The sequence below is a fragment of the Bombina bombina genome, chromosome 3 (genome assembly GCF_027579735.1).
Source record: "Bombina bombina isolate aBomBom1 chromosome 3, aBomBom1.pri, whole genome shotgun sequence".
Taxonomy (NCBI): domain Eukaryota; kingdom Metazoa; phylum Chordata; class Amphibia; order Anura; family Bombinatoridae; genus Bombina; species Bombina bombina.
In genome coordinates this window covers 451280556-451308199 of record NC_069501.1, presented here as the reverse complement: position 1 = coordinate 451308199, position 27644 = coordinate 451280556, and the positions used below count along the sequence as shown (strand labels likewise).

At 38.5% G+C, this 27644-nt stretch overlaps 1 protein-coding gene across 2 annotated transcripts in view; it reads left to right on the top strand.

Annotated features, from left to right (window-relative positions):
- PLXNA2 (plexin A2) overlaps positions 1-26362 on the top strand; it is a 458521-nt gene extending 432159 nt beyond the window's left edge. For both annotated transcript variants that reach the window (XM_053706686.1, XM_053706687.1), the window contains 6 exons: positions 15340-15439; positions 16724-16914; positions 17094-17263; positions 17349-17561; positions 21048-21198; positions 22322-26362. In XM_053706686.1, coding sequence (XP_053562661.1) covers positions 15340-15439; positions 16724-16914; positions 17094-17263; positions 17349-17561; positions 21048-21198; positions 22322-22417 — 921 coding nt within the window. In that variant the 3' untranslated portion in view covers positions 22418-26362. The remainder of the gene's footprint in view (positions 1-15339; positions 15440-16723; positions 16915-17093; positions 17264-17348; positions 17562-21047; positions 21199-22321) is intronic.
- Positions 26363-27644: the final 1282 nt, after the last annotated feature.

Below are 27644 nucleotides of genomic sequence, written 5' to 3'. Positions count from 1 at the left end.
TAGGGAGTGTTTAAAGGAGGACGTATTAGAAGAAAGTCGTATAGCACTAGGAAGAGCGTTCCAGTGGCTTGGTGCCGCACAAGAGAAGTCCTACAGTCTAGCATGGGAGGAGGGGATGGTAGAAGATGAAAGGAGCAGGTCATTGTTGGCCCTTAAAGTGAATGTCAATTTTGATTAATTAGTGCCCAGTTTTTAATAATCCTATTAAAAACAAGGGCACTTTAATTCATCAGAATTGACATTTCACTTGTTTTCTTCAAAAACTTACCTTTTAATCCTGGCAGCGCTCCAGCTCTTCCTCCGCCCGTCGCAAGCCGTCTTCACGGGTCCAAAATGACGAATCCGGCTTCCTCCAATCATGGCGTTGCATCAGGCCAAGATTCCCCCGGGGGGAAGCCGGGATTGGAGGAAGCCGGATTCATCATTTCTGACGTTGCAGAGGCTTCCGACAGCCGGGGGAATCGCTGGAGCGGCTGTCAGGATTAAAAGGTAAGTTTTTAAAGAAAACTAGTGAAATGTCAATTTTGATGAATTAAAGTTTATTAAAAACCGGACACTAATTCATCAAAATTGACATTCACTTTAAAGGGCAGACTGGAGTATATTTGTTGAGTGAGGATAGGTAGTGGGATTCAGCGTTGGTAAGGGCTTCGTAGGTCAGGGTGAGAGTTTTGAATTGAAGTCTACTGTGAATGGGGATCCAGTGAAAGGACTCACAGAGAGGAACAACAGATACAGAGCGGCGGGAAAGGGGAATTAGCCTGTAGGGGCATTTATGATGGCTTGAAGCGGGGGGAGGCAGGAGAGAGGAAGGCCATACATAATATATATATATATATATACTGTATATACACACATAGAGAGAGAGAGGGTTAGAGATTCAGATAAGAGAGATGGATAAGCAAGAGAGCAAACTAGAGAGAAAGATAAGATAGAGAAATACAGTAGATACGGATAGTGATAGAAAGAAAGAAGCCAAATGCACATCTATATACAGACGTACAACAGGGTAGGCTTGTTGCTGACTATTCTGTTTAACATGAAAAGCTTACTTTGTGTTGTATATAATTTATACCTTTTATGGTAAAAGCTATAATGAATAGAGCTAGGGAGTGCATTTATTTCTGCTAAAGAAGAAACCAGAATTCAGCTGACATGTTAAATGCAGTGCACCTGACATCAGCAAATTAAGCAGCAGTACCAGCGTTTTATATTTATTTATTACCTTTTATGGTTCTGCATCTCACCTGATGAGTTTTCAGTTGTCTTTTTAAAAAATTTTAATTTACGGCTACCAAACCTGTAATATGTATAGATTTCTGCTACACTAAAAGTGTTCCTGCTTCAGTGCAAACAGGATGGGTGCCAGATGGCATCACAATGATGCAACATATCCTGTTGAGAAGCCATTTATGTCCTGGGACAATAAAGGTTGCTGTTTTCCTGAAACTGCCTCACCAAAGCATGATATTAAAGGGACACTCAGGTTAAATTACATTTTCATGATTCAGATACAGCATGTAATTTTAAACAACTTTCCAATTTACTTCCATTAAAAAAAATGTGCACAGTCTTTTATATTTACAATTTCTGAGTCACCAGATCCTACTGAGCATGTGCAAGAATTCACATACTATGCGTATATGCATTTGTGATTGGCTGATTGCTATCACATGGTACAAGGGGAGTGGAAATAGACATAACTTTGAAATTTGTTATAAAGAAATCTACTACTCATTTGAAGTTCAGACTAAGTGCTATTGCATTGTCTTGTTATCTTGCATTTGTTGATTATGCAAATCGAATGTGTTGACTGGTCCTTTAACATATGCTTATTATGCATTAATAAGAATTAGGATACAATTACCACAGGAATCTATTGTATTTTTATTTATTTTTAAAGGAGGATAAAACTGTGCATCTTATTAGCACTGATATTCATTTACAGTTTGACTTTTGCCTATTTAATCCTCCTGATGTAATAGAGAGACTTTTTAAGCTTCTGAAAGATGACTTTATTGCTTGTTCCACGATAAATCACATTTTTATAAAGTTCATAAAACCTGTAAGGATAAAAAATTGTTTAATAAGAATACTTTATGGCCCATAACATTATGATAGCTGCGTTATCTTATTTGTGCTCCAGCCTTAAAGGGACACTGTATCCAAATTTTTTCTTTCGTGATTCAGATTGAGCATGACATTTTAAGCATCTTTCTAATTTACTCCTTTTATTAATTTTTCTTCATTCTCTTGGTATCTTTATTTGAAATGCAAGAATGTAAGTTTAGATGCTGGCCCATTTTTGTTGAACAACCTGGGTTGTCCTTGCTGATTGGTGGATAAATTCATTCACCAATAAAAATGTTGCTGTCCGGAGTACTGAACCCAAAACAAGCTTAGATGCCTTCTTTTTCAAATAAAGATAGCAAGAGAACGAAGAAAAATTGATAATAGGAGTAAGTTAGAAAGTTGCTTAAAATTGCATGCTCTTTCTGAATTACAAAAGAAAAATTTTGGGTACAGTGTCCCTTTAATTAAACCACTAACATTTGTATATTAAAGGGGCATTGTACTCAACATATTTCCGTGTTCCATTTAGACCAGAATATTTTAAAATGTATTTCAGTGCTTTGTTTTATGAAAAAATAGTTACTCGTGTGCTGAATAAACCAACTTTTTTTTCTGATGGAGTTTTGCTTCTCAGCCCTGAGAAATACATATCTAAGTAACGGTTGTTACACTTCCTGTTAGTTTCACTTTTAAGTTAAATAGCTTTTACTTTTTTCAAGGGTAAAAAAAAAAAATCATATTTAATGGGACGTTAAACACCTAAGTGTCTCTCCTACACTCCCTAGCAAAGCCAAAAAGCAAATTCTGCAGATCAGTTGGTTTCATCAATTTGCAGCGTTTTGAAAATATACATTACAGAAATAGAATTTCTCCAACATAGGTGTGTCCGGTCCACGGCGTCATCCTTACTTGTGGGATATTCTCTTCCCCAACAGGAAATGGCAAAGAGCCCAGCAAAGCTGGTCACATGATCCCTCCTAGGCTCCGCCTACCCCAGTCATTCTCTTTGCCGTTGTACAGGCAACATCTCCACGGAGATGGCTTAGAGTTTTTTAGTGTTTAACTGTAGTTTTTATTATTCAATCAAGAGTTTGTTATTTTAAAATAGTGCTGGTATGTACTATTTACTCAGAAACAGAAAAGAGAAGAAGATTTCTGTTTGTATGAGGAAAATGATTTTAGCAACCGTTACTAAAATCCATGGCTGTTCCACACAGGACTGTTGAGAGGAATTAACTTCAGTTGGGGGAACAGTGAGCAGTCTCTTGCTGCTTGAGGTATGACACATTCTAACAAGACGATGTAATGCTGGAAGCTGTCATTTTCCCTATGGGATCCGGTAAGCCATGTTTATTAAGATAGTAAATAAGGGCTTCACAAGGGCTTATTAAGACTGTAGACTTTTTCTGGGCTAAATCGATTCATTATTAACACATATTTAGCCTTGAGGAATCATTTAATCTGGGTATTTTGATAAGATTATATCGGCAGGCACTTTTTTAGACACCTTATTCTTTAGGGGCTTTTCCCAAATCATAGGCAGAGCCTCATTTTCGCGCCGGTGTTGCGCACTTGTTTTTGAGAGGCATGACATGCAGTCGCATGTGTGAGGAGCTCTGATACATAGAAAAGACTTTCTGAAGGCGTCATTTGGTATCGTATTCCCCTTTGGGCTTGGTTGGGTCTCAGCAAAGCAGATACCAGGGACTGTAAAGGGGTTAAAGTTAAAAACGGCTCCGGTTCCGTTATTTTAAGGGTTAAAGCTTCCAAATTTGGTGTGCAATACTTTTAAGGCTTTAAGACACTGTGGTGAAATTTTGGTGAATTTTGAACAATTCCTTCATATTTTTTCGCAATTGCAGTAATAAAGTGTGTTCAGTTTAAAATTTAAAGTGACAGTAACGGTTTTATTTTAAAACGTTTTTTGTACTTTGTTATCAAGTTTATGCCTGTTTAACATGTCTGAACTACCAGATAGACTGTGTTCTGAATGTGGGGAAGCCAGAGTTCCTTCTCATTTAAATAAATGTGATTTATGTGACAATGACAATGATGCCCAAGATGATTCCTCAAGTGAGGGGAGTAAGCATGGTACTGCATCATTCCCTCCTTCGTCTACACGAGTCTTGCCCACTCAGGAGGCCCCTAGTACATCTAGCGCGCCAATACTCCTTACTATGCAACAGTTAACGGCTGTAATGGATAATTCTGTCAAAAACATTTTAGCCAAAATGCACTCTTATCAGCGTAAGCGCGACTGCTCTGTTTTAGATACTGAAGAGCATGACGACGCTGATAATAATGGTTCTGAAGGGCCCCTAAACCAGTCTGATGGGGCCAGGGAGGTTTTGTCTGAGGGAGAAATTACAGATTCAGGGAACATTTCTCAACAAGCTGAACCTGATGTGATTACGTTTAAATTTAAGTTGGAACATCTCCGCGCTCTGCTTAAGGAGGTATTATCCACTCTGGATGATTGTGACAATTTGGTCATCCCAGAGAAGCTATGTAAAATGGACAAGTTCCTAGAGGTCCCGGGGCTCCCAGAAGCTTTTCCTATACCCAAGCGGGTGGCGGACATTGTAAATAAAGAATGGGAAAGGCCCGGTATTCCTTTCGTCCCTCCCCCCATATTTAAAAAATTGTTTCCTATGGTCGACCCCAGAAAGGACTTATGGCAGACAGTCCCCAAGGTCGAGGGAGCGGTTTCCACTTTAAACAAACGCACCACTATACCCATAGAAGATAGTTGTGCTTTCAAAGATCCTATGGATAAAAAATTAGAAGGTTTACTTAAAAAGATGTTTGTTCAGCAGGGTTACCTTCTACAACCAATTTCATGCATTGTCCCTGTCGCTACAGCCGCATGTTTCTGGTTCGATGAGCTGGTAAAGGCGGTCGATAGTGATTCTCCTCCTTATGAGGAGATTATGGACAGAATCAATGCTCTCAAATTGGCTAATTCTTTCACCCTAGACGCCACTTTGCAATTGGCTAGGTTAGCGGCTAAGAATTCTGGGTTTGCTATTGTGGCGCGCAGAGCGCTTTGGTTGAAATCTTGGTCAGCTGATGCGTCTTCCAAGAACAAGCTACTTAACATTCCTTTCAAGGGGAAAACACTGTTTGGCCCTGACTTGAAAGAGATTATCTCTGATATCACTGGGGGTAAGGGCCATGCCCTTCCTCAGGATCGGCCTTTCAAGGCCAAAAATAAACCTAATTTTCGTCCCTTTCGTAGAAACGGACCAGCCCAAAGTGCTACGTCCTCTAAGCAAGAGGGTAATACTTCTCAAGCCAAGCAAGCTTGGAGACCAATGCAAGGCTGGAACAAGGGAAAGCAGGCCAAGAAACCTGCCACTGCTACCAAGACAGCATGAAATGTTGGCCCCCGATCCGGGACCGGATCTGGTGGGGGGCAGACTCTCTCTCTTCGCTCAGGCTTGGGCAAGAGATGTTCTGGATCCTTGGACACTAGAAATAGTCTCCCAAGGTTATCTTCTGGAATTCAAGGGGCTTCCCCCAAGGGGGAGGTTCCACAGGTCTCAGTTGTCTTCAGACCACATAAAAAGACAGGCATTCTTACATTGTGTAGAAGACCTGTTAACAATGGGAGTGATTCATCCTGTTCCATTAGGAGAACAAGGGATGGGGTTCTACTCCAATCTGTTCATAGTTCCCAAAAAAGAGGGAACGTTCAGACCAATCTTAGATCTCAAGATCTTAAACAAGTTTCTCAAGGTTCCATCGTTCAAGATGGAAACCATTCGAACAATTCTTCCTTCCATCCAGGAAGGTCAATTCATGACCACGGTGGATTTAAAGGATGCGTATCTACATATTCCTATCCACAAGGAACATCATCGGTTCCTAAGGTTCGCATTCCTGGACAAGCATTACCAGTTCGTGGCGCTTCCTTTCGGGTTAGCCACTGCTCCAAGGATTTTCACAAAGGTACTAGGGTCCCTTCTAGCTGTGCTAAGACCAAGGGGCATTGCTGTAGTACCTTACTTGGACGACATTCTGATTCAAGCGTCGTCCCTTCCTCAAGCAAAGGCTCACACGGACATCGTCCTGGCCTTTCTCAGATCTCACGGATGGAAAGTGAACGTGGAAAAGAGTTCTCTATCTCCGTCGACAAGGGTTCCCTTCTTGGGAACAATAATAGACTCCTTAGAAATGAGGATTTTTCTGACAGAGGCCAGAAAAACAAGACTTCTAGACTCTTGTCGGATACTTCATTCCGTTCCTCTTCCTTCCATAGCGCAGTGCATGGAAGTGATAGGTTTGATGGTAGCGGCAATGGACATAGTTCCTTTTGCGCGCATTCATCTAAGACCATTACAACTGTGCATGCTCAGTCAGTGGAATGGGGACTATACAGACTTGTCTCCGAGGATACAAGTAAATCAGAGGACCAGAGACTCACTCCGTTGGTGGCTGTCCCTGGACAACCTGTCACAAGGGATGACCTTCCGCAGACCAGAGTGGGTCATTGTCACGACCGACGCCAGTCTGATGGGCTGGGGCGCGGTCTGGGGATCCCTGAAAGCTCAGGGTCTTTGGTCTCGGGAAGAATCTCTTCTACCGATAAATATTCTGGAACTGAGAGCGATATTCAATGCTCTCAAGGCTTGGCCTCAGCTAGCGAGGGCCAAGTTCATACGGTTTCAATCAGACAACATGACAACTGTTGCGTACATCAACCATCAGGGGGGAACAAGGAGTTCCCTGGCGATGGAAAAAGTGACCAAAATCATTCAATGGGCGGAGTCTCACTCCTGCCACCTGTCTGCAATCCACATCCCAGGAGTGGAAAATTGGGAAGCGGATTTTCTGAGTCGTCAGACATTGCATCCGGGGGAGTGGGAACTCCATCCGGAAATCTTTGTCCAAATCACTCAACTGTGGGGCATTCCAGACATGGATCTGATGGCCTCTCGTCAGAACTGCAAAGTTCCTTGCTACGGGTCCAGATCCAGGGATCCCAAGGCGGCTCTAGTGGATGCACTAGTAGCACCTTGGACCTTCAAACTAGCTTATGTATTCCCGCCGTTTCCTCTCATCCCCAGGCTGGTAGCCAGGATCAATCAGGAGAGGGCGTCGGTGATCTTGATAGCTCCTGCGTGGCCACGCAGGACTTGGTATGCAGATCTGGTGAATATGTCATCGGCTCCACCATGGAAGCTACCTTTGAGACGAGACCTTCTTGTTCAAGGTCCGTTCGAACATCCGAATCTGGTCTCACTCCAGCTGACTGCTTGGAGATTGAACGCTTGATCTTATCGAAGCGAGGGTTCTCAGATTCTGTTATCGATACTCTTGTTCAGGCCAGAAAGCCTGTAACTAGAAAGATTTACCACAAAATTTGGAAAAAATATATCTGTTGGTGTGAATCTAAAGGATTCCCTTGGGACAAGGTTAAGATTCCTAAGATTCTATCCTTCCTTCAAGAAGGATTGGAAAAAGGATTATCTGCAAGTTCCCTGAAGGGACAGATTTCTGCCTTGTCTGTGTTACTTCACAAAAAGCTGGCAGCTGTGCCAGATGTTCAAGCCTTTGTTCAGGCTCTGGTTAGAATCAAGCCTGTTTACAAACCTTTGACTCCTCCTTGGAGTCTCAACTTAGTTCTTTCAGTTCTTCAGGGGGTTCCGTTTGAACCCTTACATTCCGTTGATATTAAGTTATTATCTTGGAAAGTTTTGTTTTTGGTTGCAATTTCTTCTGCTAGAAGAGTTTCAGAATTATCTGCTCTGCAGTGTTCTCCTCCTTATCTGGTGTTCCATGCAGATAAGGTGGTTTTACGTACTAAACCTGATTTTCTTCCAAAAGTTGTTTCTAACAAAAACATTAACCAGGAGATTATCGTACCTTCTCTGTGCCCGAAACCAGTTTCAAAGAAGGAACGTTTGTTGCACAATTTGGATGTTGTTCGCGCTCTAAAATTCTATTTAGACGCTACAAAGGATTTTAGACAAACATCTTCCTTGTTTGTTGTTTATTCCGGTAAAAGGAGAGGTCAAAAAGCAACTTCTACCTCTCTCTCTTTTTGGATTAAAAGCATCATCAGATTGGCTTACGAGACTGCCGGACGGCAGCCTCCCGAAAGAATCACAGCTCATTCCACTAGGGCTGTGGCTTCCACATGGGCCTTCAAGAACGAGGCTTCTGTTGATCAGATATGTAGGGCAGCGACTTGGTCTTCACTGCACACTTTTACCAAATTTTACAAGTTTGATACTTTTGCTTCTTCTGAGGCTATTTTTGGGAGAAAGGTTTTGCAAGCCGTGGTGCCTTCCATCTAGGTGACCTGATTTGCTCCCTCCCATCATCCGTGTCCTAAAGCTTTGGTATTGGTTCCCACAAGTAAGGATGACGCCGTGGACCGGACACACCTATGTTGGAGAAAACAGAATTTATGTTTACCTGATAAATTACTTTCTCCAACGGTGTGTCCGGTCCACGGCCCGCCCTGGTTTTTTAATCAGGTCTGATAATTTATTTTCTTTAACTACAGTCACCACGGTATCATATGGTTTCTCCTATGCAAATATTCCTCCTTAACGTCGGTCGAATGACTGGGGTAGGCGGAGCCTAGGAGGGATCATGTGACCAGCTTTGCTGGGCTCTTTGCCATTTCCTGTTGGGGAAGAGAATATCCCACAAGTAAGGATGACGCCGTGGACCGGACACACCGTTGGAGAAAGTAATTTATCAGGTAAACATAAATTCTGTTTTTTTCCTCCCTAGGGAGTGTGGGCCAATCAGTTTTTTTTTTTTTATATAGTACCGTGGCCTTTTAAAGTTTTTTTGTTTTTTTTTTAAATGAGAAGTAAGCACCATATATGTGAATGTCATACATTATTTTTATGGTGCCTCTGAGCATGCATTATTTAAGGCTGTGACACATTGCAAGCGGAGCGGTGCGCAGCGTGTAGATGCGGATGTACGCGCTCAGTGTGTCCTACCTTTCATCTCTGAGCACTCTGCTGCGTCAGGTCTCGTAGCTGAGCGCTCAGAGACGAAATATTTGAACTTCAGAAGCAATGCGACGCGGTGCGAAGCAACTGCTTCGCCTCGCGCCAAATCGCTTGCAGTGTGTCACAGCCTTTACTGATGCTCATGCGCTGAATTGCTAATATACCCGTAGAAAACATATTTGGAAAAAAAAACATTTTAAAGCTACTTACAACCTTTACATTTTTCATGTTTAAATGTACAATCTAACGTCAACAACAAAAAGAGGGGGAGGAAAACCTTGAGATTTTTTTTTTCTTTATATTTTCTCTGATTTGTTTGGCTTTTGGGTGGAGTGGATAGGAAAACGCTGTTAGCACTAACATCATTTAATGTCAGGAAGTGACTCACAAAATCAAAGTCTAAGCAAGAAGTTTACAGGAATTCAATTGTTAGACATGTAAAAAACAGTTAATACATAATAGACTTGAAAGTCTATCAGCACCACATTCCTAAGATTAACACAGTGCAAAGTTTAAAAAGATATGTTGTTGTTTTTTTTGTTGTTTTTTTTTAAATTGATTCAATAAAGCAATATGGAAAATCCATATTTCCTGTACTGTATCATGAAAGAATATTTTCTTCAGATTATAGATTTTATTTCATGCAAATATGTCAATCTTACTTTTTATATTGCTGCACAAATATGTATTTATAAGCTTTGCTCAGACACTGGCATTTCCACTGCATGGAAAACTGAGAAAGGTTTTCTGAAATTATGTTTTTAAAACTGGAATTTTAAATATGACTTTTTTTGTTAATTAATTAATCAATTAAGGTACATTTTAAATATGTCCCATAGGTGTTCCCTTAACGGTTATATTTATTGGTAAGTTTTTACTTTTTATGTCCAGTCACTTAATTAATTAAATTTGTGATAAATTACTTAACAATCACCTAGATTACAAGTTTTGCGTTGCGACTTGTAACGCTGAAAATATGACATTTTCGGAATTAAAACAGCACCGCAGCTATTACAAGTGTTGTCTGTATAGGTGTACCGCACAACTTTTAGCCTGTAACGCAATGTCAGCCCCGCACATGTAAAAATGACGTTTTTTCATGGGATTCCCATAGCGCCGGTATTACGAGTTTTGCGGTACGGCTAAAAAGTGAGCGTTACAGCCTAAAACGACAAGATCTGTACCGCCATCTAAAGTCAGTAGCTATGAGTGTTACGCTACAAATCTGTAACATAAAACTCATAACTAAAGTGTAACAATGTACACTAAAACCCATAAACTACCGATTAACCCTAAACCGAGGCCCTCCCGCATCGCAAACACTATATTAAATTTATTAACCCCTAATCTGCCACTCCCGACATCGCCGCCACTAAAAAAATGTATTAACCCCTATTCTGCCGCTCCCCGACATTGTCGCCACTATAATAAACGTATTAACCCCTAAACTGCCGCCCTCCCGCATCGCAAACGCTATTTAAATATTATTAAACCCTAATCTGCCGTCCGCCCACACTGCCGCTATAATAAACCTGTTAACCCCTAAACCGCAAGCCCCACACAACGAAATATACTAAAATAAACTATTAACCCCTAAACCGAAAGCCCCCCACAACGAAATAAACTGATTTAAACTAGTAACCCCTAAACCTAAAGACCCCTTACTTTATATTAAAATTACAATTCCCCTAATGACCTACTGGTTATGGAAAAATTGCATTATTTCAAGAGTAACCAAATGGTTACATACGAACTAATGATGTCCGTTTGGGCCCCTGCCCCAGTGTGAAACCTGGGGGAGTTCATCCCCCTATTAGAAGACTGCACACAGGCCCCTGTTACCCCTTTTTTTTTTTTTTTTTTTTTTTTCTTTTTCTTCCCCCCACTTCCCCCCAACTTCTTACTTCTCTATCTTTCATAGGAGTATCTTAATAGATTGAGTGGGAATATTATGTACTACTCTTCTTTACATAATGAGTTGACCAACAAATGAATATTAAAATGTCAAGCTTTGCATCTCTGTACTAAAATTACTGTAATGTGGCTCTGCGCGTTGCGCTCCCACAAATGTTTCCTTTGTAATGTTGTCCAATGTACAGTGCCTTTGTTTTCTCTTTTACCAATAAAGCTTGTTTAAAAAAAAAAAAAAAAATTACAATTCCCCTATCTTAAATTAAATTAAAACTTACCTGTCAAATTAAAAAAAAAAATTAAACTAACAATTAAACTATTATAATTATTTTAACTACCAATTAAATAAAACTAAACTACCAATAAAAAAATCCTAACACTACAAAAAGTATCTAATTACAAAAAATAAAAACTAACTAAATTACAAAACAAACAAACACTAATTTATGAAAAATAACAAACAAATTATCAAAAATAAAAAAGAATTACACCTAATCTAATAACCCTATCAAAATAAAAAAGCCCACCCAAAATAAAAAAAACCTAGCCTACAATAAACTACCAATGTTGTGGGGCATTGCCCCAAAGATATCAGCTCTTATACCTGGAAACATTTTTTCAAACACCCCCCCCCCAACAGTAAAACTGACCACCCAACCAACCCCCCAAATAAAAAAAACTATCTAAAATAAGCTAAGCTACCCATTGCCCTGAAAAGGGCATTTGTATGGGCATTGCCCTTAAAAGGGCATTTAGCTCTTTTACTGCCCAGACCCTAAACTAAAAAAAAAACAAAAAAAAACCTAACACTAACCCTCGACGATCCACTTACAGTTGTTGAAGTCCCGCTTGCCCAATATTTTTGGCCTTGAAAGGCCGATCCTGAGGAAGGGCATGGCCCTTACCCCCATACGGCATGAAGTCTTCATCCTGACGGCCTCTTCTATCTTCATTCAGCTGCAGACGTCATCATCCATGTGGCAAGAAGTCTTCATCCAGACGGCCTCTTCAATCTTCATCCAGTCGGTGCAGCGGGTCCATCCTGAAGACATCCGGCGTGGAGCATCCTCTTCATATGGTTGCCGCCGTACACTGAATCTTCAATGCAAGGGATACAATTCAATATGGTGTCCCTTGCATTCCTATTGGCTGAAAAATTTGAATCAGCCAATAAGAATTAGGGCTGCTAAAATCCTATTGACTGTTCAAATCAGCCAATAGGATTTAAGCAGCTCTCATTCTATTGGCTAAGTGGATGGACCCGCGCCGTCTGGATGAAGACTTCTTGCTGCATGGATGATGACTTCACTGGCTGGATGAAGATAGAAGAGGCCGGCTGGATGAAGATAGAAGAGGCCGTCTGGATGAAGACTTCTTGCTGCATGGATGATGACTTTGTCAATTGGATGAAGATCCTTCAAGCGGGACTTCAACAACTGTGTGGATCGTCGGGGGTTAGTGTTTGGTTTTTTTAAGGCTTTTTTGGGTGTTTTTTTTTTTTTTTTAGTTTAGGGTCTGGGCAGTAAAAGAGCTAAATGCCATTTTAAGGGCAATGTCCATACAAATGCCCTTTTCAGGGCAATGGGTAGCTTAGGCTTTTAGATATTTTTTTTATTTTGTGGGTTTGGGGGAGGTGGGGGTTTGTAATGTTAGTGGGTCTTTGTAATTTGTTTTCACTAAAAGAGCTGTTCTCTTTAGGGTAATGCCCTACAAAAGGCCCTTTTAAGGGCCATTGGTAGTTTATTCTAGATTAAGTTTTTTATTTCGGGTGTTTTTTTGTTTTTTTAATGGGTATTAGAATAGTAATATTTTTTTGTATTTTTGATAATTTGCTTGTTATTTAGTGTATTGTATTTTTCTAGGGGGTGTTTTTTTTGTAGCAAAAGAGCTGTTAACTTAGGGCAATGCCCTACAAAGGGCCCTTGGTAGTTTATTCTAGAGTTGGGGTTTTTATTTTGGGGTGTGTTTGTTTTTTTTGTTTTTTTAAGGGTATTAGAATAGGATTAAACTTTATTTTTTTGGATAATTTCGGGTTTTTTGTAATGATAGTTTTTTTTATTTTTTGTAATGGTAGGTTTTTTATTTTTTGTAATGGTAGGTTTTAGTGTAAGGCAGGTTAGGTTTTATTTCACAGGTAAGTTTGTATTTATTTTAACTATTTAGTTAGTAAATAGTTAATAACTATTTACTAACTAGTCTACCTAGTTAAAATAAATACAAACTTACCTGTGAAATAAAAAATAAACCTAAGCTAGCTACAATATAACTATTAGTTATTTTGTAGCTATCTAAGGTTTTATTTCACAGGTAAGTATGTATTTAGTTTTAAATAGGAATTATTTAGTTAATAATTGTAAATTTAATCTAATTTAATTATGCTAAAGTTAGGGGGGGTTAGGTTTCGGGGTTAATATAGTTTAATTTAGCTTGTTGCTATGTGGGGGACTGGCAGTTTAGGGGTCAATAAATGTAGTATAGTGGCGGCGATACCGGGAGCAGCAGATTAGGGGTTAATAATTGTATTTAGGTAGCGGCGATATCGGGAGCAGCAGATTAGGGGTTAATAACTTAGGCAGGAGTCAGCGATGTTGGGGGCAGCAGATTAGGGGTGTTTAGACGTAGGGTTTATGTTAAAGTGTTAGGTTTAAACAGTATTTTAATTTCCCCATAGACATCAATGGGGCTGCGTTACAGAACTTTTGTTTTCGCTATCTCATGTGTTTTTTTATGGCCGGCTCTCCCCATTGATGTCTATGGTGAAAACGTCTCAGTAGCGCTCTGATTGTGTGCGGTATGGAGCTCAACGCAACCATATCGCACGCAAAAGGCGTATGTTTGAAAACTTGTAATGGCAGCGCTATAGGAAATTAAATAACGTAACTTTTGTTGTGTTCGTTAATTTCTCTATAGCGCTCAAAACTCATAATCTAGTTGATAGTTTGTAATTCTAAAATATAAAATGTGCGTGGGTATGAGTGGTAAAAAGTAAATATTCATTCATTTAACTTTTTTATATGGGATTCATATGTTTTCATTCTCTATATGTTTTACCAATCAAGATATCATATTGTTTCTATTTAAATTACAATATTCAGATAAGACAAAAGTAAACTAATTATTCGTACATGCCAGCATTTCTTTTCTACACCCCACAAACAAGAGGCTAGGAAGCGGTATCTTAAAATATGGGGCGTGGTCTTGGGCCAGAGTAACGGTTTAGTCATTTTGAAGGCAGGAGCATGATGGGATGGTAGCATGAGTGGACTTTCTATCCATGGTTTGAGAGGTACCTAGTTGTACAAAGGATAGGTAAAGCAGGGCAGAGCTGTCAGTGTCCCTTTAGATGGGGAGTTCTGACTTGCACCAATTATTTTTCTTGGTCCCCTTTCCGGTGTCACCATCTTTAATGAGTACACTTACCTTTTCCAGTATCACCATCCCAATGGGGTACACAGAGGTTAACATAAATAAAATGAACCAGGTAAGCAGAGTTTTTTGTCACACTTTAGAGCCAAATAGATAATTGAGAAATCAGGAGTAATATTTTAGGTAGCTCTTGGTACCAGTGGTATGGGAACACCTTCCTTGTTACACCTGCCAGGGGCATGACCCTGTACAAAATAGTGAGACAACTCGGTTATGAGTATATGTTTAATAGGTAAGGAACATTTTAGTTTTAAACAATGGCAGCAGTATATTACTGAACCAAGGGAGATACCTCACTAGAGCTGATTAAAAGTATAATTTATCCATAGAATGCAAAATTATGTGCCAGCTACCTTATCAAAATTGTAGTGTCAATGAAGCAAGACAGCTTTACAGAAATGCAAATAATGACAATCTCAGGCATTTCCTTGTGGAATCATGACCTATTGAGTATATTCATCAAAGGTTCTTTTTTTCCCTCTGGTGAAGTAGATAAGTTCATTTCCTAATTTATATTGTGGATATTAATCATGAAAAGCCGGCTGCCGTTATAGATACCTTGATGAATATGCAACTATAGATTAACAGTTATCTTTTCTTTTCAGCTAAGATAACCTTTTGATTAATATAACGCTATTTTAGGACTAAAATGAACGTTGAGAATCAGATTGTTAGAGACGTAGATGCATTACCAGAATGTAACACTCTTGTGGAATTTTAAACTAATAATTCTGTTTGATACTTTATGCTTCTTTCATAGGAAGTATGAAAAACTCTTATTAAAAACTAAAAGACAAATATAAAAGTAGTATTCAAATAATGCTCTAATGATATTTGAAAATAAAGAATTGCCTTTTCATAACAATTTTCATGTTCTTGCAATCTCTGTATCTGACCACCAGATGTCAGCAAAACCTCACAATTCTTTTTTTTTTTTTTTTTTGCTTTATAGGTCTCAGACCGGTCAGTTGTAGCCCTTGTTCCCAAGCAAACATCATCCTACAATATCCCAGCTTCAGCCAGCATCTCCAGAACATCAATTAGCAGATACGGTAAGAATGTGCTGGATTTTATGCGCCCGGTAGCAATGTGCGGTGGTGAAACGTGTGAACTCAGTAATTAGTAGGGCTATGTAGAGTATATGTATGTGTATCTCTCTATTTATATCTGTCTATCTATTAAAATATATATATATATACTCACACTATACTTTGCATATAGAGGAAAGAGAAGAAAGGAAGAGAGTCGAGGGGAAATCTCTCGAAAGCTTGTCTTATAAATATCATGTTAGTCCAATAAAAAAGTTATCATTGCGTACTGCAATACTCTGGTTATTTTGACATCTTGTCTACTGGACTAATACGGCTAAATTGTTATATATATATATATATATAAATAAATTAACGTTTACTACTTTACTCAAGGCATGAAAGATATTATAGATAATTTAATTAAAAAAAGGAAGAAAACCAAATAAAAGTATTTGTACTATCCTTCCGAGACCCTACATATATAACTTGCTGTTCGTTAAGATGTTGTGCAGTGCTGACCTGGTTAATTAAAATGTAAGATCGACTGTTTTTGCACTTTTTTTATGCAGAATAATACTCAGTGGTCCAATTTAGTAGAGACAGAGGATTAAATTTTGTGCACTAGACGCATGCATCATTTTCATGTAGCTCGCGAAAGACAGTGTAATAAAACTGTGTCCGAGAATGGTTTGCAAAGGCTGAAAATAAGAAGCATTTGTATCATTCTTTCATTAACAAGTGCATTGTGCAAATGGTAGTAAATATAATTGTGTAGAAATGAATAAGAAGGATCATTTCCTGAACAATACAACACACTGTTCTGTTTCTATGTGCTTTTTTTTCCATTTACACAAATAAAGTAGATTGCAGTATAAGTTAAAACCAGTTGGCAACTACCAGTACGGCAGCATTGTCTTTCACTCTTTCTTTCTTCCCCCTTTTTTGTTAAAGGACCACTAAAGTCAAAATTAAACTTCCGTGATTCAGATAGAGCACACAATTATAAACAACTATCTAATTCACTTCTATTATTTAAATATGCAATATTTTTATATGCACACTTTCTGAGGCACCATCACCTACTGAGCATGTGGCAGAATTCACAGAATATATACATTCTGTGATTGACTGATTGCTGTCATATGATGCAGGGGAAAGAGCAATGGAACTAACTTTGAAATTGGTCAGAAAATAAATGTTAATTTCATAAGCTTTGCTGTGGCTAGTTAAGAACAGAAATAAATGAGCTTTTGAACTGATCAGCCTGTACAGTTTTTATAATTTAGTTTTTCCGTTGTTTTGCAGATTCTACATTCCGTTATACGGGAAGCCCTGATAGCCTTCGCTCACGAGCTCCCATGATAACGCCAGATCTAGAGAGTGGAGTCAAAGTTTGGCATCTTGTAAAGAACCATGAGCATGGAGACCAGAAAGAGGGCGATCGTGGAAGCAAGATGGTTTCTGAAATCTACTTGACACGACTATTGGCCACTAAGGTAAGTAGGTTCTTCTCTAGTTATATTCCAGATGTTTATTACGTCTAGCACACTTTAAACCATTGTATTATATTAGCCAGAACAATGAGAAACTAGACTAGTGAACTTGCAATCTATATTTTGTATCACTTAACAAAATGTGAGAGATCCTTATCCTGTACGTCTCTTTTCAACCACAGGGCACCCTGCAAAAATTTGTTGATGATTTATTTGAGACCCTGTTTAGCACTGTGCACCGAGGCAGTGCCCTCCCCCTCGCCATTAAGTATATGTTTGACTTCCTGGATGAGCAGGCTGACAGACACAGTATTTACGACACTGACGTGAGGCACACATGGAAAAGTAATTGGTAAGGAGGTGGGCATGAGCAAGATGATGACTTGGGAATAGGAGATAACTGCAGTGCCATTCATTTATTATGTTTTTATATCTAGCCTACCGCTACGGTTTTGGGTGAACGTCATCAAGAACCCGCAATTTGTGTTTGACATACATAAAGGAAGCATTACGGATGCCTGCCTTTCTGTCGTTGCGCAAACTTTCATGGACTCTTGTTCCACCTCAGAACATCGACTAGGCAAAGACTCTCCTAGTAACAAGCTGCTGTATGCCAAGGACATCCCCAACTACAAGAACTGGGTGGAGAGGTAAGCGTCACCATTACCACAGATAATAGTAAAGAGCATAATAAACGGAATAAACGGATAAACTCAAGGTGTAATTGTTCATACTTAGAATATTTATGCAAAATATGTTCAGCACTCGGGGGATATTCACGTGATCTTGACATTATACTAAAGCACCAGCTCAATTATTAATCTTAAAGGCACATGCAAGTCAAAATACAAGGTATATGATTCAACTACTGGCCCCAAGTTATCAAGGTCTGTCGGACCTCATCCGACAGTGCGGATCAAGTCCGACAGACCTCGCTGAATACGGCAAGCAATACGCTCGCCGTATTCAGCATTGCACCAGCAGCTCACAAGAGCTGCTGGTGCAACGCCGCCCCCTGCAGACTCGCGGCCAAACCTCCTTATGTGGTGTCACAGTATTAGGCAAATAATGCACAATCTGTACTCACAGTATAGAAGTCTGTTAAGCGTCCCAAATAGCAGATGGGTCCGTTACACAGCAAAGTGAAGTCTGTGAATCAATCCGTAGATAAGTCTCACACTGCTTATTTATTGGAACAGTCCATTAGCACACCGGCTTGTGTCCGTTCAGGTGCAGTGCAGTGGCAATCAATGTGCAGCACGCACTCACTACAGAAGCCTCTGTTGCTCTCTATAGGGTACTGGGTTACTGAGCAACGCGTTTCCAAAAGTCTTTGTCAAGCTCCTTGCATGCGCTATCCAAATCATGAAAGATTAATTTTGACTGTCCAGATAAAAAAGCCAAATAAAAATCAGTAAGCAGTCGATTACTGATCATTAAAGAAACCGTTTTTTTTGTTTTTTTTAAAAACCACAAGGCCCATCAAGTTGGCCCATTTTTCCTTTACCTGTACAAGCTTAAAGGGACATTGAACCCAAATTTTTTCTTTTGTGATTCAGATAGAGCATGACATTTTAAGCAACTTTCTAATTTACCTATTATCACATTATCCCCAAGTTATCGAGGTCTGTCGGACCTGATCCGACAGTGTGGATCAGCTCTGACAGACCTCGCTGAATACGGCGAGCAATACGCTCGCCGTATTCAGCATTGCACCAGCAGCTCACAAGAGCTGCTGGTGCAACGCCGCCCCCTGCAGACTCGCGGCCAATAGGCTTCCAGCAGGGGGGTGTCAATCAACCCGATCGTACTGGAGCAGCGGTCTTTGTGACAGCTGCTTCATAACTGCTGTTTCTGGCGAGTCTGAAGACTCGCCAGAAACAGGTGCCATCAAGCTCCTTACGGAGCTTGATAACTAGAGGCCATGGTCTTCATTCTCTTGGTATCTTTATTTGAAATGCAAGAATGTAAGTTTAGATGCCGGCCCATTTTTGGTGAACAACCTGGGTTGTTCTTGCCAATTGGTGGATAAATTCATCCACCAATAAAAAAGTGCTGTCCAGGGTCTGAACTCATAAAAAAGCTTAGATGCCTTCTTTTTCAAATAAAGATAGCAAGATAACGAAGAAAAATTGTTAATAGGAGTAAATTAGAAAGTTGCTTAAAATTGCATGCTCTATCTGAATCACACAAGAAAAAATTTGGGTTCAGTGTCCCTTTAAGGGACATGATTCAGATAGGGAATTTAATTTTGAACAACTTTCCATTTCACTTCTAATATGCTTCATTTTCTTGGTATCCTTTGTCAAAGAATCAGCAATGCACTACTGGGAGCTATCTGAATGCATTGGGAGAGCCAATAACATATATGTGTCATATATGTGCAGCCACCAATCAGTGGCTCCTGAGCCTACCTAGGTATCCTTTTAAAACAAGGAACCCAAGAGAACAAAATCATATGCTCTATCTGTATCAAAAGTATTTGGGTTTCATGTCCCTTTAATTAATTCTCAGGATAGTGTTATGCACATCCACAGCATTTTCTATTTCCCTTACAGTATACGTCATTACCACGTCTGTTGAAATTATTTTCCATACATCAATTGTTCTTTCTTTTAAAAAGACAGTAAAGTAAAAATTAAAACGTAATTATTCATATAGAACGTTTAAATTTACTTCTATTATAAAAAAATGTCTTTGTTCTCTCTGAATCTCTTGTTGAAGAGAAAACCTGGGTAGGCTCTGCCTACTACTCTCTAGCTTTAGATTATGGGGTAGATTTACCAAGCAGCGGAGGCTTCTATCTACCCCCGTACTTTCCAGATCGCTGGAAACGTAAGTTAAGAAGCAGCGGTCATAAGACAGCTGCTCCTTAACTCGTCCGCCACATCTGAGGAGACGGACAGCAATCAGCCTGATCGGATACGTTTGAGTTGATTGATGCCCCCTGCTAACGGGCGATTGGCCGCAAATGTGCAGAGGTCGGCATTGCACAAGCATTTCCCACAAAATGCTTGTGCAATGTTAAATGCCGACAGCATATGCTGTCAGCATTTATCGATGTGCGGCGGACATTGATAAATCTATCCCAATGAATCCATGTCGTGGTGAAATATGCTTTCAGCGTTATCTTTGTTACATCGATATACTTACTATATAGCCAAGAGGCAGAAGTCTGCAATCATTTTGAAATTAAATGACATTTTAAATTAGGCAGTTATACCAAAGCATCAGCAAAATTGCAATGTGTTGATTAACTGGAGAAACATTTAATTTTTAAAGTTGTGTTATATATTGCAACAGTTGAAAATTAAATGGCAAATCAGCTGCAGAGGAAAAAAAAAAAAAATGTGTTAAAGGGATATAAAACCCCAAAAATGTCTTCTGTGATTCAGACAGAGCATAGCATTTTAAAAAAAGTTTCCCGGTAGGCATCTGGAGTACTGCTGGAAATAGTGCTGCCATCTAGTGCTTTTGCAAAGGAATAGCATTCTTGCAAAACAGCTGTCATATAGTACTCCAGAAATGGGCATATGTCCCTGCCTTTCATCAAAAGATACCAAGAGAACAAAGAAAATTTGATAATGGAAGTAAATTAGAAAGTTGTTTAAAATTACATTCTCTGTCTGAATCATGAGAGAAAATTTGGGTTTCATATCCTTTTAAGTTTTTAAAATGTCTCTTGAATAAGTTTCTTTCATTTGCCCTTGGTCTAACATCACATAATTATAAGGTAAAAATATAGTAATAAAAAGGTGCATTGCTCACAACAATGTCTTGCATTCAGGAGTCACAGCTTTGCAGATTTAGAAATGCTAGGGATTGGGTTTGAAAAAAATCCCTGAGAGACACTTTTCTACACTGCTCTCTAGTTAACTGTTTTCCTCAAATAGCGCTTTGCTCTGGCTGCACTCTGTTAAACTTACACAGTGAAGCCAGAGCACAGCACTTTTTGAAAAGAACAGCCTGATGTGGAGCAGCACTGCAAAGACAAGCTGCATTTACTTCAATGACATATCAGATCACAGCATGTTCTGCCTTGAGGCTATATACTATACTAAATATGCTTGAAGGTTTATTTCATCATAATAACAAATGTCCTAACATTAAACTTTCTTTGTTCTTTTCTTTAAAAGATATTATGCTGACATTGCCAAGCTACCAGCCATCAGTGACCAGGATATGAACGCCTACCTCGCAGAGCAGTCTCGCATGCATGCAGCAGAATTCAACATGTTGAGTGCACTAAACGAGATCTACTCATACGTCAGTAAATACAGTGTAGAGGTCAGTAGCTGGACTCAACCAACATAAATTGCTGTTAAAGGAGCGTATGCTGCATCAACGCCCCATCGTTTCTGGTCCCTCAGAAATGGAAGTTAAGAAGCTGCTTCTTAACCTTTTAGGTGGCGGACTGAAATCATTCCGATACGATCAGGATGATTGAAGGCCTCTGCTAGCGGCTGATTGGCCACCAGTGAGCAGGGGCCAGCATTGCACAAGCATTTCACCAGAAAATGCGAATCATGTCCGCTGGACCATTAATAATTCTACCCCTAAGTACATTTCATGTACCTCCCTCTAACTATGAGTGCCACCATTTTGGAATCTATGACACTGCAGGTATATGAATGATGCACATGTATAAAGACAACAGCACTGATATACAGTGAAGGCTAGATTTCAACATGGTGCCACCATTACTAGAGGAAGTGTCATATCTTGTTAATATTTCTCCAAATGTAATTTAATCTAGGTAGGCTTCAAGTCATTCTTGTAATCATTCTCTTCCATAGCTTTTGATATTACTTCGTTTTGATGGTAACACATATTTTCTTTGTCCTTTTATACATATAAAAAGTATGCAATGGTGTATACAAATATACTAATATATGCACGGTCAAAGGAATATTAAAGGTATTTGGTTGTATAAATCAGCAGTTAAGCATGGCATTAGAAAAGATCTACACAAAAATGCTTTTAAAGCACTAAAGGCACATTTAATACTTGTTCTTTTTGTGTAAAAACTGTGCTTTGTCCCACACTGCATAGAAAGGCGATATCTGTAACCTAAGTTTTCCAAATTTGCAGCATTTCTAAGTTACAGTATTTGCTTTTGGCTTAGGGATTGTGGGACATACACAATCTTTCACAAAAGCAAGAGGTTTTTAACGTCCTTTTTAAACTGTAATTGTTTTTTATTATATGCAAGTAAACATTCTGTGGCAGCACTAAATGTTGTCTTTAATATCCTTTTAAGTAATAGTGTAATAGTTTGTACCTTTTCCCCTTTATAGTGCCTTAGGGCCTGATATTCAAAACCTCACGTCTTAGGCGAGATTTTCTAAGAAGTCTCTCTACTAATTTGTTTCTCAGCCTTAATATAACACCACTTTCTTTTCTGCAACAGCTCATCACAGCCTTGGAACAGGATGAGCAGGGGCGTCGACACCGTTTAGCCTACAAAGTCGAGCAACTTATAGGAGCTATGAGTTTTGACAGCTGAACTTTACTGATTCCTGATGACCACAGAAAGGGGAGAGACTCCTGACAGAGACTCAAAATAGAGGATCAGGATTCCCAGCACTTTCCTTCCAACTGTGAACACCTACAGGAATCATTAATAGGACTTACAGTAGCTTGGCACTCTCAGAAACAAAGAAAGCAGTCGAACCTGTTCAACGGACGTAATTCCTTGTATTTGAAGACTACAAAGGAATTTCCATGAGCCTGACAGGCTGCTGATTGCATGTTCTAATGTAAATTAAGACTACAAAACAAGAAAAGACTTGATTGCTCTGTTTGTTTGTTTGTTGGTTTGGTTGATTGATTAGCTTGTTTTCTCTTCAACAGACTCATTATTTTTTAATTATTATTTATTGGTATTTTTGGGGGTCAAATAAGGGAAAGAGAACATTATTTTCATGCCTGGTTGGGAAAACAAAGGGAAATTTTAAAATGATGTTTTAGATTTTATCATTATCAACCAGACAATTTTGGCATTTTTTGCACCGGTTCATTGGATTGCTTTCAAGTTTTTTTTTGTAAAAACAAATGAACAGTGGCAATCTGGGGTAGTGTCCAACATGCTACCACAATCACCTTGCTTATTGATGGATAGTGAACCCTAAACTTCCATGCAGTTCTATTGACAGTTACTTCAGATACACCAGCTATTTCAATTACGCTTTCCTCAGAGTAAAGTATTTTTTCATAAGATTTTATGTTTACTGAGCCTTCACTATTCATTTCATTCCATTGTTTACCTCAGATGTGACCAAGGGCAGAACTAAAGACTTTTTTTTTCAGTAATATACTTATCAGTGGAAGTGCTTCAGATAACTAATGCGCAAAAACAAATCAAAGTCATTCTCATGTCTACTCTCCCAACATTATTTCCATCAAGATGTCACACCTAAAAGAAGACAAAATGAAGAAAGAAAAGCAGATTAAAAATTAAAACTGTAACTTGTTATAATTTACCTAATTTTTGGTAATATCATAGCCATGCTTTCTTTGGGTTGGCATTTGGGAATATCAAACAGAACGTTAGATCAAGCCCACGGAACAGAAGCACTTGATTTTATGCTCTACTGTTATTTTAAATGTTGGTAAACATGACATTTTATCATTTCTAAATATGGGCCTTTTCTTAAAAATATGTTTTTATTTTTATCATAAAAGCCAATTATATGTGCCAAGAAAGACTAACATTAATACAAATTTTATAAACACTACACATCCTCAAAGTAGGGGCATATTTTTTTGTAGGCCAACTAGGCCTTTGCCTATGGCAGAAGGGTTTATGGAGGCAGCACATTTTGAGGAGCATTTCTATTGCATAGACTTATGATCGCAGGGGATAACCATTCCATGTTCCAATGACATTCATTTTCAAGACATATGTAAGGCAAAAATTAGGTGAGGGACAGGAGGCAGCAAATGTCCCAGTGTCTTGGACAACACTAAATCTAAATATGCCTCTGAGTCAAAGTCAAATCTAAATAAATTAAGTTTTAACAGCCAATACAATGTTAGTTACATTTCGAAACCGATAATTAATATGTGTTGTCATCCACATACCAACTGGTAAGCTACTGGCTTAAGAGATACGTATTAAGAGATATTTTATTTTAAAATGTTTGTCTTCTGGCCAAGATAGACAACTTTTGAAGATGAAAAGTTTAGACTTTGTTTGATTGCAAAACTTGGTCACGCTTAGACCAAAAAGCATTACCAGATTTGCTAAATTCAAGGAAAAAACAACGAGGCGACTTCAGTTTTGCAGACACCTGATTATCTTAGAATAAGAATTACATTTTTCAATTTACAATTGTATTGTTAGTTATTGTTAATGTTTAAATCCTTGTCGAGAGTTACCGTAAATTTTGTTCATCACATTTGTCTTTCATTTACAATATTATGCAGTAGGACCCTCTCAGGGAACGGTCTTTATGAGGGCCAATTAATTACGTAAATTCATGTTATTAAAATTAGTGACACCTTCCTCTTATGCAAGAACAGTGTGTGTTACTGACGTAATTCTTATTAGTCTTAAATGTCAAATGGTATGCTCGTAAGTATTTTTACATTTACTGCAAGATAGAACCCAAATGTATTTTTATACGCACATAAAAGGTAGTATTGTGATATTGTAAAGATAATGGTCTACATCCATTTCAAAATAGAACTTCCTGTGCTATATAACAGAGCAGGGGTGATTTCATCTTATATTAGTGGTTATGCACCATATGTTATTGCAGAACATTTAAAGTTTTGTTACCCTGGATAGGCATATTCAATGGTAGGAATTTACTCAATGTTAGCCTATGGTTAATAAGAATGAGCTAATTGTAAAATAAATAAACCTATGTAGAAATGAACATACTGCAACTATAATAGGCCCTCGATATTCATTTTATCTCCATGGATACATATAAGACTAGCCGTGTAAAGACATTAAGGCCTTTCATTCATACAGGTTTATTGCTTAAAAGGATTTTGTCACCTATTCTCTCAACTTTACCCTTGGGTCATCTAATGTGCCGTGCATTATCTGCCATTTCCTGCTACTTGTTTGGTGTCTGGTCAAATGTTTTGCCCGTAAATTTGTTTCTTACAATGATATGTTTACAACAGCTATTACTTGAACTAGCTATGGATATTTATTTTTTATTGTTCTTGGTTTTTAATTTACAGTCTCAGATTATTTGCTTCTCTTCATAAATGTGTTATTTTGATGTTCTACATATTGCTTTTAACAACATTCCTTAGTTGCTGATTGTACAGTGGTCAACAAGATGCGACGTGTCTTCTGCTATATAGTCACCTATTAATTTATTAACAAAACAAACTAGTTAAAGTCTAGAAAAAATCACCCATACAAGCAGTATAGTCTGAGAGAATATTTTTTTAGAACCAGTAGAATGTGATAATGAATCTGATATGGTTATTATTTGCTATAATGCGATTTATGTTGAGATACCAGTTGGAGCTCCAATGTTGTGATGATTATATTTGAAAAAGACACTCATGAGGTCCTAAAATCTACCATCTTTTTCCATGGATTTCTTGGTCTGCTAAAAGCTAGGCCATGTATCTTCTCCATAAAAAGTGTTTAATTCATACAAAACTAATTTGCTAGTATAATCCACATTTCTTTTCTGTAACTACAAACCAAAGCCCCCACTACATTTTCTGCAAAGTGATCCTTAGCACTGAGTGCAAAACGCTAGTTGGTGAGCTCTTTTGCGCCAAGTGTTATACGAGTGACTGGTGGTCTCCTGTCCTATCATTTTACAGTGTACTATCTTTTTTGTCATCTACCAATGCAGAATGTTTTTGGATGGTCATCAGTCACTCCTATGTTATTTAAAATATGTACATTCCCATTACATCCAACTTCTTAGGATATTCCTTAAGTGTCTCATTTTGGATATCCTTGTCTTTTTGCCCACAATTAGCTATAGCTCAACTCATATAGATTATATTTAGTGGGGGGTAAAATTTAGATTATTTAGAAGTTTCTTACAAACACCCTGTGCCAAAACCTGGAGAGTTCACACCACATTATTCCACACTGGGCTTTATTTACTTTACAGCTGATGACATTTCTATAACTAACCAAACCAACCTATCAGATTGCAGAGTCTAAACTTTGGGGGTCCCTCCAATGCCACTGCACTTCTGTATGATAGAGTTCTGTGTCTGTTGCTTTGTCTATTATTTTTTATGTTTGACCTGCTTTCTGTCATTTTTACCAGTGTCGTGAAAACAAATTGTAAGAAAGTTTTAATTATTTAAAAAAAAAGTTCTGAAACAAAAAAAGTTTTCTTATTATTTTAATATATTATTGTGTACCTATTGTAAATATGAAACAACTCCTATTTTGCAAGCCAAGGACCCACTTTGTACTATTGTTATATATAAATAAAGTTTACTGGATAAAATATTTTTTTTTATTTTGATTTTTAACTCACTTATGACTAGATTCTATAAATGTTGCAGGGTTAGACATGGTTGAATGGGGCTGACCTCGGAATTCTGTAAAAAAGGGGTCTGTACCTGCGAGTTGTGAGATGTCTCCTATAGAAAGTAATAGAGAAGAAGAACACAAAAGGGTACAGCACTGCAGAGGAGGGGTGTATGTATGACTAGAGGACACTGATGAGTTCCCAAACAGTAGACAGGAATAAAAGGAAGTCCACAGCACTCCAAGATTTCTCTTAGCAATTTATTAGTGAAAAAACAGTGACTTTTCGGGGTCACAGCCCTTTCCTCGTGGAGTAGGGTGCGCACTTTACAAATAAAATATTACTGCCAATACAAATCAGGATTACTCTGCTTTTAGTGTATAATAACTTACAATTGTCTATATTTTCACACACATATGTAGATCTATGCCATCTTATAACAGGTAATATTTGTAATCATTGTGTAAATACCTCAGTTTTCACTAGAGGGTGCTGCAAAGTGTATCATGCATTGTAAATAACTTTGTCCCTTTGCTTTTCTAAAAGTTACTGAGAACAATATAGCAATCAGTGAGTTTTTAAAAAAAAAAAAAACACTATATATATATATATATATATATATATATATATATACATATATATACAGGGAGTGCAGAATTATTAGGCAAATGAGTATTTTGACCACATCATCCTCTTTATGCATGTTGTCTTACTCCAAGCTGTATAGGCTAGAAAGCCTACTACCAATTAAGCATATTAGGTGATGTGCATCTCTGTAATGAGAAGGGGTGTGGTCTAATGACATCAACACCCTATATCAGGTGTGCATAATTATTAGGCAACTTCCTTTCCTTTGGCAAAATGGGTCAAAAGAAGGACTTGACAGGCTCAGAAAAGTCAAAAATAGGGAGATATCTTGCAGAGGGATGCAGCACTCTTAAAATTGCAAAGCTTCTGAAGCGTGATCATCGAACAATCAAGCATTTCATTCAAAATAGTCAACAGGGTCACAAGAAGCGTGTGGAAAAACCAAGGCGCAAAATAACTGCCCATGAACTGAGAAAAGTCAAGCGTGCAGCTGCCAAGATGCCACTTGCCACCAGTTTGGCCATATTTCAGAGCTGCAACATCACTGGAGTGCCCAAAAGCACAAGGTGTGCAATACTCAGAGACATGGCCAAGGTAAGAAAGGCTGAAAGACGACCACCACTGAACAAGACACACAAGCTGAAACGTCAAGACTGGGCCAAGAAATATCTC